Below are 13923 nucleotides of genomic sequence, written 5' to 3'. Positions count from 1 at the left end.
AGGGTTTGGAATAAACAGGTTTTTGGGATGACTAAGGTACATATTGCAGAGTTGGAAACTCGTAGTCAGGTTTTAGAGACCAGTTTGCAAGATGGTTTCTCAGATGATCTGGAGTCAAATTTGCTGGCTTCCCAATTGGAATTGTCAGTTTGGATGGATAGGGAAGAAACTCGCCTGGCTCAATAAGCTAAACAGACTTGGTTGCAAAATGGTGAGAGAAATTATGGTTTTTTCCGTGCTATGAGTACAAAGAACCGGTTTCTTATTAAAACAATGAGGCTTGAGGATGGGACCACGCTTACTTTGCCTGAGCAGATCCATGCGGGTGCGGTTGATTATTTTCAGAGGTTCTTGGAAGCTCGTCTGCGTACAACACTCCCAGATTTAGGTGCCCTTGGTTGATCACATTATCGCAGAAGAAGATAATATTGCTTTAAGTAAACTCTCATCATCTCAAGAGGTTTATGATGCACTTTAGTCCATTCCAGTGGATAGTTGTCCAGGGCCTAATGGTTTCAACTCGGGTTTCTTTAGGTGCTGCTGGCACATTGTTGGTAAGGATGTTATTGAAGCTGTCGCTGATTTTTTTCGAGGTGGTGTGTTGCCTCTGTTTTACACTGCTTCCTATTTGGTGCTTATTCCAAAAGTTGAAAATCTAGAGAGCTTTGATAAATTTCGCCCGATTAGCCTTTGCTCGGTTATTTATAAGGTATGTTCAAAAATCTTTGTAAATCGTTTCTCACCTTTGATTGCTCATATTATTTCTCCCGAACAATGTGCTTTTATCCCAGGGTGTAGTATTTTTTAGAATATTAGCCTGTCTTAAGAGCTGATTCATGGTTTAAATAAGCCAACCCGTGGGGGGAATATAGTGCTGAAAATTGATATGGCAAAGGCGTATGATAGCATTGACTGGGGTTTCCTTCTTCATGTACTGCAGTCTTTTGGGTTTTCTCCTGTAGTGTGTAGTTTAATTAATCAATGCATCTCCACCCCGTGGTTTTCTATTGTTCTGAACGGCATCCCTAAAGACTTCTTCAAGGGTGGTCGGGGTTTGCGACAAGGGAATCCCCTCTCTCCTTATTTATTTATTATTACTGAAGAGATTCTCTCTCGATTGATCAAGCATCAGGTTGTAATGGGGAAAATTCAGCCTTTTTTCATCCAAGAGCTTCTCCCGTGATTTCTCATTTACTATATGCGGATGATATCGTTATATTCTCTAATGGGAGAAAAGCTTCTATGAGAATTATTATGCAAGTCTTGCAGGACTATGAAGCCTGGTCGGGTCAGGTGGTCAACAAGGCTAAGTCTTCAATTATTTTCTCCAATAAAATTATGTTGGCTCGGTGACGTATGCTTTTGAACTTATCAGGTTTTAGTGAATGTAAATTGCCTTTTACATATTTGGGAGTTCCTATTATTTCTAGCCGTTTGTTGACACGTCATTTTGATGGTCTGATTAATAAAATCTGAAGCCGTTTAGAAGGTTGGAAAACTAAATTGCTTTCAAATGGTGCCCGCCTCCTTTTACTTAAACATGTCTTGCAAAGTATTTCGATTCATTACTTATCAATTTTATCCACGCCAAATTTGGTGTTGGATAAGATCCAGAGGCTTATGAGTACTTTCTTTTTGGGTGTTCGCGATGGTAAGCCAAAACGGAAGTGGTGTTCGTGGGATGTCATGTGTAAACCTGTTTTGGAAAGGGGTGTGGGCCTTCGGAACCTTCATGAAGTTTACAGATCTCTCCATATGAAGCTTGCCTGGAATCTTCTCCAAGGTAAATCTTTTTGGTTCCAATTTTTCCTTGCTAAATATGTGGGTTCGGAACATATATCGCTTGTTGATCCTCGTAAAGGAACTCGTTTTTGGCAAATGATTATGAAAATTCTCCCTTTTGTGCAAAAAAACACCTTGTGGCGGGTTAAAAATGGTAACTTATCTTTTTGAAGGGATCATTGGGTTGGTGAGGCTCCTTTGTGTGATCAATAGCAAATTACAGATCTTCCTTCTTTAACACTGGCGGATTGTAAATCTGGGGAAGGTTGGAATATCGATCTCTTTCAAAGATTGGCTGGTTTGGAAAAAATAGATATATTGATCGAAAAATTAGGTAAGCTAAAAAATGGTGAGGATGTGTCTGTTTTGATGTGGAAGGCAATGCATGGTTGCCTTCTTGTGGATGATAGATTATGAAGAGTTGGTATTATTCTGGTTTCAAAATGTGATTGTTGTGCTTCGGGTGCTTATGAGGATCAGGATCATGTGCTTGCTTTGGGTGAGTTTGCGTAATAGATTTGGAGTCGTGCTTGTCTTCAGTTAGGCATGCCACACTTGATTGGTAGAAATTGGAAAGAGCAGGTGGAGTGCTGGTTTCGATGAGCCAAACGTTCATCTTGCAGTGGACAAATTCTTGGTATCCTCCCTATTATTATCACATGGCATTTATGGTGGAGGAGATGCAAGGCTCAGATGGAGGGCTCCTTTGAAACTATTGATACGATATGGGTTTCTATTAAATATTGGTTGTCCTAGGTAGTTTTAAAGTTTAAAGATCAAGCTTCTTTTAGTAAAAGGGATGAGGATTTGTTGCATTCCTTACACCTTCCTATCCCAAGACTTCGTATGAGGGGTGATAAGATTGTGAGGTGGGAGAAACCGAACATTGGTTGGTGCAAAATTAACGTAGATGGTTGCTCACTTGGAAATCTAAGTGCTTCAGGAGTAGGAGGTGTCATTCGTGATCATGAGGGGAATTTACATTTGGGGTTTTCTGCTTATATTGGTTGCGGCTCTAATAATCATGTTGAGGTTATGGGCTTGCTTCATGGCTTGAGGCATGCTAGGCATATGGGTTTTGATGCCATTGAGATTGAGATGGACTGTAAATTGATTATTGATTGGATTGGAAAAAGAAGATGTGGTTTGTGGTATCTAGAAGATTACTGGGAAGAAATTATGAGCATACTTTGTCAGATTCGCTTCACATGTCGACACATCTACAGGAAATGTAATGCGGTTGCTGATTTTTTGGCTAAATCTGGTGCTAAAGGGAGCAATGTTATTTATTCTTCTGTTTTGGATCTTCCACGGCAGGTTAGAGGTTTTCTAAGACTTGATAAGAGCGGTTTGCCATATTTGAGAAGAAAATAAGTATAGCTGCCTAGGTTTTTGGTTTTTTTGTAGGCTTGTTTAGTTTTATAGGCCTATTTTGTAGTTGTGTTGGTTGGTTTGTTTTATTTTTGGTTGGATGCTAGGGATGGTTTTAGTGTTTTGTTTGTAAATCCCTAGTGTCGGTTTTGTTACCACAGTATTCCTCCACCACAAATGATGGCTATTAATAAAATTGGGACGAGGTCACTATTGGACATGTGGCTTCCGGCTCTTCCTTTTAAAAAAAAAAATTTGAAAAAGGTTTTAGATCCCTTGTGTAAATAGATTTTGAGTTGAGTAATAATTAGTGATTTGGGAGTTGTCTATTTGGATGTTAGGATATGTCTAAAATAGAACTCAACTAAGATGAATTGAGCTCATTCAAGAATCCTAACGAAGCCTAAATCTAGTTAGTCAATCTCTGGTTTGTGAACATGAGGATGAGCATGCAAAATTGGAAAAATTATGGCTGCAATCAATAATGGGAAAGGCCATAAAAAATGAAAAAGAGTTAGTTCATGATCAAAAGAGTTCCTCATAACAAACCTAGATATTATACAACATAATGTTGAATGGAAGGCTCATTGACTTCTATGGAAATCTCGATAGCAGAAACCAAAGCCAACCCGCACCCCTTCAAAAGAACCAAGGTTTCATCTCTTGATCTTTCATCTCTACAATATCCATAAGCTTGTTCATTTGCCTGGACAAAAAAGGCATCACCTTGATTACTAATTGACCATCATTGTATTGTGAATTTATGCAATGACTTTTTATATACAAACTTTGCAAGACAACTAACTTTAGGGCTTGTCACAATGGAATGCAGACAGACAGCTCCAACCAGGCCATAGAAGATTACAAATGATAAAAGTCACCGGATGTGACACGAGAAATGCAGCTCTAACTGCCAACTACGTACATATATGGTCACTCACGCACTTGTACTGGTGTAAGATCAGACAAGGACTTCAAGTTTGTAAAAGACCTTGTGGTGGGAAAGACACAGCAATACTAGCAACTACTAACACAATTAACAGTTGCAATTTCCTGGACAAGACTACAATCTAACCAAACCTGTATAATGATTTACGAGTTCATGACACAACAAGCAAGTGGTTCGATCAAAATTTATCCTGCAAAGGATAATATATAGCAGGTGCCCAGCCTTCTAGCATATGGTTGTTACATATTAAAATACTTCATCTCAAATAAATTAAAAAAGTCCTTTTGATTTTGATACTTTTCCTCAAATTTCATTTTTCAAATAATACAGAATATAGTTCTAATTTTAAAAACAGTATCAATGGGCGAAAATATCCATACAACTTGAAGATAATTACAACTTTCAAACTTTCAAAGATATGATCATATTTTTTAAAAAATCAAATGATCTTTTTATGTCATTTCTACCTCAGAAATCACTTTTTTAAAATTGTTTCTAAACAAATATAACAAGTTTGAAAGTATTTTAAACATATAATTATCAAATAGTAAATACATTTTTAATAGTAGAACTTATTACTTAAACTATAAGCTACAAACTTTAAAATTATAAACTATATTTCCGACCGCAATCCAAACATGCACTAGTCTCTTTATTTTCGCGTAAAGCAAGTCATACATAATCAGAACAATTGCGAGAAAAGTGGTTTTTTATTTTTTATTTGTGGCGTCAGTTGCCAAGTTTGAGCACTAGGCAAACAGTGATTCGGAGTAGTAAATCAACTGGAAGAACTAAGGAGCTTTGGCTTCTGGTTTTTTACTTCTTTTTGAATAAGTAAAGTGCAACCATCCATTCTTCTCCATTATTGTACCCAAAGAGTTCTGCGACAGCAATGAAGAATGTTCTCCAGTAGACAGTCCACTTGACAGCAGAATCCTTGCCGTATGTTGATTCCATTATCGGCTTTATGGAAGTTGAGTTCTTATCCATTCTTTTAAGCCACTCTTCACTGCAAAGGGAAAAAAAAAAACAAAAAGAGTTCTTAATTTGTTTTTCTACTTATGGTCTGAGATAGAAAATATATAGACCATAAACAGAAACACCCTTACCTTGTCTGTGCATAGTGATTCCCATTCACAAGCCAATGATCAACAACAGACACATCGTCCTGCATGTAAACCATTGCCAAGAAGCCATTGATAAGTGAAACCAACTCTAAATTACCTCCTTGGTTTGAATATGATCACATAACAGAACTCTTGACTTCTTTTTTTTTATAAGTAATAAGTAGTTGTATTGATAAAGATAGGCATAGCCCAAGTACACCAGAGGTATACATATGAGTACACCAAATTAAGAACTAGAAACTGTTACAAGAAAGTTATGGAAGCTGAGACCATTTAACTCTAGAGCAATGGCCCATATAAATAAAGTCTTTCAAAAAAATCTCCTAAAATCCTCCGAGGATCGTTCATGATCCTCAAAAAGTCTATCATTCCGTTCTCTCCAAATACACCAAAAAATACAAATAGGAACCATCTTCCATACTACTGCAATCTGTAGTGTCCCTGCGATCCCTCTCCAACTAGCTAGTAGTTCCACCACCCTTCCCAGCATTACCCAAGCTAGTCCCATACTGCTGAAGAAATAATTCCATATGTCCCTAGCAAAATTACAGCATAGTAGTTAATGGTCTACCGATTATCCATTATTTCTGCACATACAACACCAGTCCATAATAATAATTCCCCTCCTTAGATTATCAATGGTTAGGATCTTCCCTAGAGCTGCTGTCCAAACAAAGAAAGCAGCCTTGGGAGGTGCTTTACTCCTCCATATGTTCTTCCACGGAAAATTAGGCCTAGTTTGAGCTGAAAGTATATCTTAAAAAGAGCGAACCGAGAATTTCCTTTTCTTAGAAAGTCTCTATTCCATCGTGTCTTCAGCTGGAACCCCAACAATGATGTTGTACAGCAAGTTGAAGAACTCCTCAAGCACACTCACTTCCCAATCTTGTACCTCCCTAGTGAGGTTGATATTCCACACCTGTGAACCTTGACTAATTGCCCTCACATCAGCCACCATAACTTCCTTATCTCGAGCAATTCTGAAAATATTAGGATAAACATCCTTAAGAGCCAAATCTCCCACCCACACATCCTCCCAAAAGCTAATTCTATTGCCATCCCCCAAACACAGCCGAGTGTTACTCAAGTAATCCCCCCGCCCTTGCCTTATATACTCCACAACCCTACCTCGTAAGCCCCCCTCCCCTCATTAGAACACCAACCCCCCCTTGCACAACCAGAACTCTTGACTTCTTACATGTAATAGCCTGGATTCATTCATTGTCTCACACACTGAGTACAGTTTATGGCCATTTTTAAGACATTGCAATAATATCAGAGGAACAATTATAACTAGTTTGAGAGGGCAATATAAACGAATCTCACCTGAAAATAAAGAAGCAGATTTGCTGAAGGCATTGTTCCTCCAGTAAAGAAGTATCTAGTAATCCAGTCATCTTCATTTATGTCCTACTCAAAAAAGTGGCCAAACAGTATCATTACCACTACATCTTAAGCAAAGCCAAAACCAGAAGTGGCAATGTACACCAATGGCTGTCTAAAGTTTTAAACAGAGTAAAATCAATGTACCTCAAAGTGGTAGGCAAATGCTTTGTGGCAAAAATGGTGAACAAAGAGAAGGCTGTCCTGTTTCATCCACTTGGATATCTTCTTCAGAAGATCCTTATAATTCTTCATATGCTGTGTCAATGGGTAAAACTAGTTCTTGAATCATTTCTCAACAAAAACATTGTGACAATGGCATTTGCACACGGCTTGAGAAAGAAGTTACCTCAAACATCTCGATGGAAAATATTCGGTCATAGGAAGTTTCCATTTCAAATGTGCTAATATCTGCAACAATGATCTCCAAATTTTGCAGCTGAAGATCCCTACAGAAGACAGCTGGAATGATTTAGAACCTAAGGTGATTGCTTAAGCAAAATACAGAGTATTAAATAATTCAACCTGATTTAAATCCAAAAGAATCTAAGGTATGCATCTGTGTGTGTGGTCGTCACAAGGCATATGGGTGGTTAGAGTGGCATACCCACACTGCTTCTCAATAAATGCTTTCTGGGTTGTTGAATTACAAATCCCTGTAACCTTGCAGTTTCTATACTTATTTGCGATGTATAAAGAGAGTGAACCCCAGCCACATCCAACATCAAGAACAGCGTGACCATCTTTTAACTGTGACCTCTCACAGTAGAGTTCCAGCATTGCTTCTTCAGCATCCTCCAGAGTTTTTGACTTGTCAGAGAAGTAGCAACAACTGCACAAAACAATATTGAAAACGACATTTATGCTAACCATAACCTTTGATATTCAGATACATACAGGAACCCAACAAGATTGAAAACTTTGGTGCCCAGAAAATTAACCTATATTTAAGATTCTTTCCAAGGACCAACTCGAAGAAGGAGGTTGGTAGTTCATAATGTTGAGCCTTTGGCTCATCAGTCTTGATAGCTATGGGCATCTCTCTTAGAGCTACAAGTAAGCGTTTAGAAGTTAGGAACGGCCAAAAGTTTTTTAAAAAAAAATGATGATTTAGAGGGAGAAAGAGAGAGGGGTTTACAATGCACGAATTGGAGGAGGTGGGAGAGTTGGAGCTCAGAAGATGGCTTGTATTCGGAGCGAAGGCGGCCGGCCAAGAGCAGCCGTGTGAGCCTCCGGATTACAGCGTCCGGTAGCAGATTGCGCTCCAATGAAGCTAGCATCAGCTGCACTGTGGCGTCGTATGGTCCCTGCAGTAGCCCGCCCTCCATTACTACTCCGCAAACCTACCCTGAATCTCTCTCTCTCTCCCGCTGTGAAAATATATACGACATTGATGATCCCAGTGGTTTGGTTTTATAACGTCTTATCTTTATGGCTAGTCCTGTCGTGTCGTTGCCACGAGCCTTACGGTCGTGACTTTTTAGTACCCGAACTTAGACTGAATTAAGCTACAGTAAAATTCTTATTTTATAAATTTTATTATAAATTTTTTATTTAATTTTTAATTTTTATCTAAAATCATTTCATTTCATCTCACTATTCAAACTACAATTTAATCTAATTTTAAGTGGATCTAACATCTAAATATGTAACTTTTAAATTACTAAATTCATCTCAACTCAAAATCTCTTTACACGTGAGATTTATAATTTTTTTCAACTCAACATCTCTTTATATATAAGACTTACAATTTTTTTTTAATTTTTCTTAAATATATCTAAATTCATCTTAATATCTAAATATATTTAAACTTATCTTAAATAGACTCTACAAAACTCTCTCTATCATTTTAATTCACTATTATTAATAAATAAAAATTCATATCATCTCACCTAAAAAAAAACTAATTAGATAATGTTTTAACCACTCGTTATAAAAACATGTCAGCTGTTCGAAAACTGGAACGTGGTAGTAGTGGCAATTTTTGGAGTATTTTGATGAAAACTGTAATTTTAACTAGAAGCGAGGACCGGGGTAGACACAAAAAGAATTACATAAAAATAACGACTAGTTTTACATATATTTATATTTATATTTATAATTTTACTTATAATATTATTCTTGTTAATTTTTTTTAATTTATGATTTTAAACATTGATATGGGAGAAGTAAGCCGTTTATAAATTTTTTTTTAAGTATATTTAATATTTTTTAAAAATAATTTTATAAAGTAGCGTGACTTCATATAATTTATTAGATCAATTTTATGATAAAAATAATTTTATAATCTAATTTCTCACATCAAATTATATTATTTTATAAATTAATTTTTATGTAATTTTTTTATAATCTAAAGTATTTCTCTATTTTAATTTGTAAAAACGTGAAAACTCGTATAATAATTCTACAATTATTGTAAGCGCACTATTTAATTGTAAGCGTTAATTTAGATTTAAAATTTAAAATATTTTTTCATAATTAAATTATGTCACGTAAACATTTAAGTTATTTTAGATATTGAAACACTCTCAACCCATCTAATATCATTTCATCATTATAATTTTTCTAAATTTCAATACAAAATATAATAAATAATTCAACTTTCTCAAATCTTAAAATAATAATAATATTAAAAAATAATATTCTAATATTCAACTCATCTAAAATTATCTCATATTACTATCTAAACGAGTCGTATCCACAATCCACGTCGTATAGGAACAAAAAAAGAGTGTACAATCCAACGATTGAAGAGGCAAATCTAAAGCAACTACAATGAACTTGACCTTACTCTATGATAACTGAGAAGTCTGACTCTACGGTCCCAAGTTCCAACTCACAATCGACCAACTCCGACACACTCCTCACAAGACAAAACATAATCTCTTCAGCCCAGCCGCGCCGCACCGCACATTTTTTAGTCGAAAAAAGTTTCCAAACGAGGTTTCCGATGTCATCTTCGTGGAATTCAAAGGCCGCGCTAACTAAATCGACAAAGCAACATTGGAGTGTGGTGACTCGTAACTCTGGTAAGTATAACGCAATTGCTTGATTCATTTTGAGTTGGATGGATCCATTGTCTCTTTGGTTGCTGAGATATCATAGGATATGTGTCAATGTAAGCTTTTTATGTGATAATCTAAGATTTAAATGGTGTGGCTGTTGTTGTTGGATTGCGCTTTTTTTCGTTTCTTGGTGGTGTTGGTTTGATAGAGCCTAATCTACGTCTTATTTTCATTTTGTTCTAGTTTTCTGATCCAACCGGGTGGCTGAAGAGGGTTTCTGAAAAACTGGATAGCTGAGGAGTTCTATGGTGAAACTGGGTTGAATTTGTTGGATTGTGTTTTATATAGAGCATGTATGATGTTGTCAAAACTTGAGTCTGGAAAAGATAGTGATGCCGGAAATTCCAGTAATGCTCAGTTATTGCGTGACATTGAGGAAATAAGCAGAGCCCTTTATTTGCATAAAAACACTACTGAGGATTTGCATCCCCCATCCCAAGTTCGATCCCAATCAGCTGGAAAAACGCGATTGCTGGAATCGAAATCAAGCTCAAACCCAAAGCTTCCTAGGGATGACCTGTTGTTGTATAGGGACAAGAAATCATCATTATCATGGAATTGGAAGAAGCCATTGAAAGCCCTGACTCATATTGGGAATCGAAAATTCAATTGCTGTTTCTACCTCTATGTCCATTCAATAGAAGGGTTGCCTACGAATTTTGATGGCTTTAATTTATGCGTGAATTGGAAAAGGAAGGATGAGGTCTTACGGACCCATCCGTCGAGGGTTTGTCAGGGAATGGTTGAAATTAATGAGACTCTGATGCATAGATGTTCTGTGTATGGTAGTAAAAGTGGGGCTCACCATTCGGCAAAGTATGATGCCAAGCTTTCCTTAATCAGTGTTTCTGTAATTGGGATGGCAGGGCTTGATATTGGGAAGCACTGGGTTGATCTCACAAGGCTTTTACCACTTACTATGGAAGAGTTAGAGGGGGAGAAAATTTCTGGTAAATGGATGACAAGCTTTAAGCTCAAAGGCAAGGCTGCTGGTGCTAGTCTCAGTGTTAGTTTTGGGTATTCAGTCATGGCGGATTACTTCATGAAAATGAGTGATAGTATGAATGTTTCAAAGCATATAAACTTTGGATTGAACAGATCAAAAACCATGGAAAACAGTGTAGGTTTCCTGTCGGGTAATAATGGTATGCTCCCTCAGGCTGGGGGCCTTCGAAATAATTTGAACGTTACATCTGTGTTGTCATTGCAGTCTATTGATCCAGGGTTGGAGCTCTCCACGTCAATAAATTTTCTATATCAGAAACTTGGTGAGGAAAACTTGCTTAGTTCAGCAAGGTCAAATTCTGAAGATGTGAAGCCACTTAAGCTTAAGCCCGATATGAAATCTGAGTTATCTGAAGAAAATAATGGATATGAGTGTGACAACATTGATTTTACCATTATTGAGAGGGGGATAGAAATTCCTGGGCAGGAAGAGTTGCAATCCGATCAAGCCACTGTTCAGACTATTGATGGGTCTGTGATTGAAACTATCAGTGTGGATGAGGTCATCAAGGATGATGACATATCCATTGAGGAGGAGGAGACTAACTGTATTTCAAAGGATGACGTTTGTGGTGATTACTTAAATGAGGTTGTCGTGGATGACCACAAATATGAGGATAACAGCTTATCTACCAGAGATTCAACAGTAGGAGAGACAAAATTAGATCTTCATCACCCTTGGCACTCTAAATCAACAGAATTGGAGCCTCCACCAACTACATCTGAGTTCCTTGAGGATGAAAATATGATGGAGGTTAAATCAAGTTATGAAGATAAAAAAATTCTAAATAAATCAAGTACCTTAGATGATGATACTAAAACTGTAGCTAGGGATTTCTTAAAGTTACTGGGGATCGAACATGGCTCATCTCGCTGGTCGTCTGAAATTGATTCTGAGTCTCCTAGAGAGTGTCTTTTAAGGCAGTTTGAAAATGATTCTCTTGCTTCCGGCAACTTCAATATTTATTTTGATCCAATGGAAGAGCAGTCGGATTTTTCTTTCAGTGATTCACCTTGGTCTACCTTTGGGGAGTGTTTTGAGGACTCTGATTTGTCTTCAATTATTCAAGCTGCTGAAGAGGAGCTCAACAGGGATAGACAGTTACCGAGAAATAGAAGGAAGGCCAAAATGCTTGAAGACTTGGAAACCGAAGCCTTGATGAGAGAATGGGGCTTAAATGAGGAGGACTTTAAGAGCTCTCCACGAAATTGCTCTGGTGGATTTGGAAGTCCAATCCAACTAGCCCCCAAAGAGCCACTTGAGTTACCTCCACTTGGAGTAGGCTTGGGTCCATTTGCTTGGACAAAAGGTGGAGGCTTTCTGCGGTCCATGAGTCCCTCACTTTTCAGAAATGCAAAAAATGGTGGAAGCTTAATCGTGCAAGTTTCTAGCCCAGTCGTGCTGCCTGCTGCGATGGGTTTTGATATTATGGAGATATTACAGCATTTGGCATCGGTTGGAACTGAAAAGATGTCTTTGCTGACAAATCAATTAATGCCTTTGGTGGATCTTACAGGGAAGATGATAGAAGAGCTAGTGGGGAATACTACATCTAGCACGGTGGTGCCTGGGAGGTGTGTAAGCACCTTAACTTCATTCATTTAAGAAATTTATATAGTTCCAACTTTCAAATCCTTGGTTGTTTCTATGTTATTTTCTGAAACATAACTAATTTATCGAGTTTCGGTCCTGTGTACTTGGGCTATCCCTATTTCTATCAATAAAATTTGTTTACTGATCAAAACAAATTTATCGAGTTTCTGCTATAGGCAGGCTCTGTTGCAGCATGAATCAGTCTTTTGGCTGGATGCATATGGCGGAGGGGAGGAAGTTAAAGAATGTCCATCTGGTTGGATTTGTCAAAGCTGGAGCTCAGATTTGACCGGTGGTTTGGACCATGTATCTCTAAAAGAACTTGTGCCTTTGGCTATGGATAGGGTTGAAGCCCTCTTAATAGAAGGACTGAGAATACAGACTAACATGTCTGATGAAGAGGTGCCTTCAAGTATAGATTCTGCTTTTAGCAGGTTTCACAGGTCTGAAGGATCTGCAGTATTGCAACGTCTAGATGTCAGAGGTAGTGGCAGTGATGTTACAAGATTAATGGATATGTCCCTAACATTGGATAATTGGTTGAGGCTGGATGCTGGAATCATTGATGATGAAGATAAAGATAATGAACAAATTTTGGAGATCCTAACAGCCCATCATGCCAAATGCACAGATTTTGTTGATGAGTGGATGACAAGAGACAAAAAATGGGACATAGGATCTGGTCTAAAGCATGGATTGTTGGGGAACAATCTCGTAGTTGCTCTCATGCTGCAACTTAGAGATCCCCACCGAAACCATGAACCTGTCGGTCTCCCAATGCTCGCTCTACTTCCAGTGGATAGAATGTTTGTACCTCCAATACAAAGGGTGGATAACATGGTCAGCAACAATAAAGAAGACCCCAGACACGTATTGGAGGGGTTTGGTGACATGAATGCAGTAGAGAAAAATGAAGTCAAAGAAGGAAGCAACTCTCAATTCAAAATTGCTGAAGTCCACCTTGCAGGTGTAAGTTCTGGGCCAGGCAAGTGCCAATTTTGGGGTACCGGCACACAGCAACAGTCAGGATCTCGATGGTTGCTTGCAAATGGCATGGCTAAGAGCAATAAGCAACCAGTTTCAAAGTCGAAGGAAATTGTAATATCATCGCCACTAGTGAGAAGCGCAAGGCAGTCAGGGGATATCTTGTGGAGCATCTCATCTGGAGTGCATTGCATGAGAAGTAAGTCAACGAACTCACCTATTCGGAATCCTGATGTCATCTTCCCGGATGAAACTATCAGGTCACATCACTTGCAGCATGCAACTTCTAACTATTCTTCTTGAAGCTTTTGCAGTTGGTTACTTTTCTTTGTAGAGTGAACACAGGAGACAGGCACAGCATATGGCATATTAACTTGCCTGTGTGTTGACACATGTTTTCTACACATACAAATAAACGTCACGAATCCATCAAAAAATAATAAACGTCATGAAGCCTTTGAAAAATAAACTAACATCTGTATACTGACACTGATGCCTGATTTTTTATTTAATACGACGGGCAAGCTCTCTTTAAATCCACCTCTGGGGTGGTAAACTCTGGATATATGCCTTCTTATTTAGCTAGAACTATGTATCAGGTATAGGGAAACTGTTGTGCAAAATGGAACCAAAGATGTATGAATCAACAATTCATTCTAAATC

The 13923-nt window shown here is 37.9% G+C and overlaps 2 protein-coding genes across 3 annotated transcripts; one reads left to right on the top strand and one right to left on the bottom strand.

Annotated features, from left to right (window-relative positions):
* Positions 1-4701: 4701 nt before the first annotated feature.
* On the bottom strand, positions 4702-8017 carry LOC109003060 ((S)-coclaurine N-methyltransferase-like). Its single transcript, XM_018981024.2, has 8 exons — positions 7751-8017; positions 7554-7662; positions 7220-7444; positions 6962-7061; positions 6760-6870; positions 6556-6639; positions 5212-5270; positions 4702-5111 (listed from the first exon to the last, which is right to left on the bottom strand). The coding sequence occupies exons 1-8, from the start codon at positions 7938-7940 to the stop codon at positions 4919-4921; spliced, it is 1071 nt and encodes a 356-aa protein (XP_018836569.1). The 5' UTR covers positions 7941-8017; the 3' UTR covers positions 4702-4918.
* Positions 8018-9468: 1451 nt separating this feature from the next.
* Positions 9469-13816, top strand: LOC109003059 (protein PLASTID MOVEMENT IMPAIRED 1-RELATED 2-like). 2 transcript variants are annotated; one of them, XM_018981021.2, is made up of 3 exons: positions 9469-9641; positions 9861-12257; positions 12453-13816. In XM_018981021.2, exons 2-3 carry the CDS (start codon positions 9973-9975, stop codon positions 13561-13563), a joined length of 3396 nt encoding a protein of 1131 aa, XP_018836566.1. In that variant the 5' UTR covers positions 9469-9641; positions 9861-9972; the 3' UTR covers positions 13564-13816. The 2 variants fall into 2 exon arrangements, with proteins under 2 accessions (XP_018836566.1, XP_018836568.1); XM_018981023.2 differs by having other exon boundaries at positions 9861-12261; positions 12457-13816.
* Positions 13817-13923: the final 107 nt, after the last annotated feature.

This window comes from Juglans regia, chromosome 6, assembly GCF_001411555.2.
Source record: "Juglans regia cultivar Chandler chromosome 6, Walnut 2.0, whole genome shotgun sequence".
Taxonomy (NCBI): domain Eukaryota; kingdom Viridiplantae; phylum Streptophyta; class Magnoliopsida; order Fagales; family Juglandaceae; genus Juglans; species Juglans regia.
This window is presented reverse-complemented; position numbering and strand designations above follow the sequence as displayed.

Bases quoted from the DNA above. Each gene is read 5' to 3' on its own strand.
- LOC109003060 (XM_018981024.2), bottom strand. From the start codon at position 7,940: ATGGAGGGCGGGCTACTGCAGGGACCATACGACGCCACAGTGCAGCTG. The intron at 7,663-7,750 runs GTAAACCCCTCT...GCTTACTTGTAG, and splicing joins CCTCCTCCAATTCGTGCATT to CTCTAAGAGAGATGCCCATA. The intron at 6,640-6,759 runs GTACATTGATTT...TTTTTTGAGTAG, and splicing joins CATTTGCCTACCACTTTGAG to GACATAAATGAAGATGACTG.
- LOC109003059 (XM_018981021.2), top strand. From the start codon at position 9,973: ATGATGTTGTCAAAACTTGAGTCTGGAAAAGATAGTGATGCCGGAAAT. The intron at 12,258-12,452 runs GTGTGTAAGCAC...TTTCTGCTATAG, and splicing joins AGCACGGTGGTGCCTGGGAG to GCAGGCTCTGTTGCAGCATG.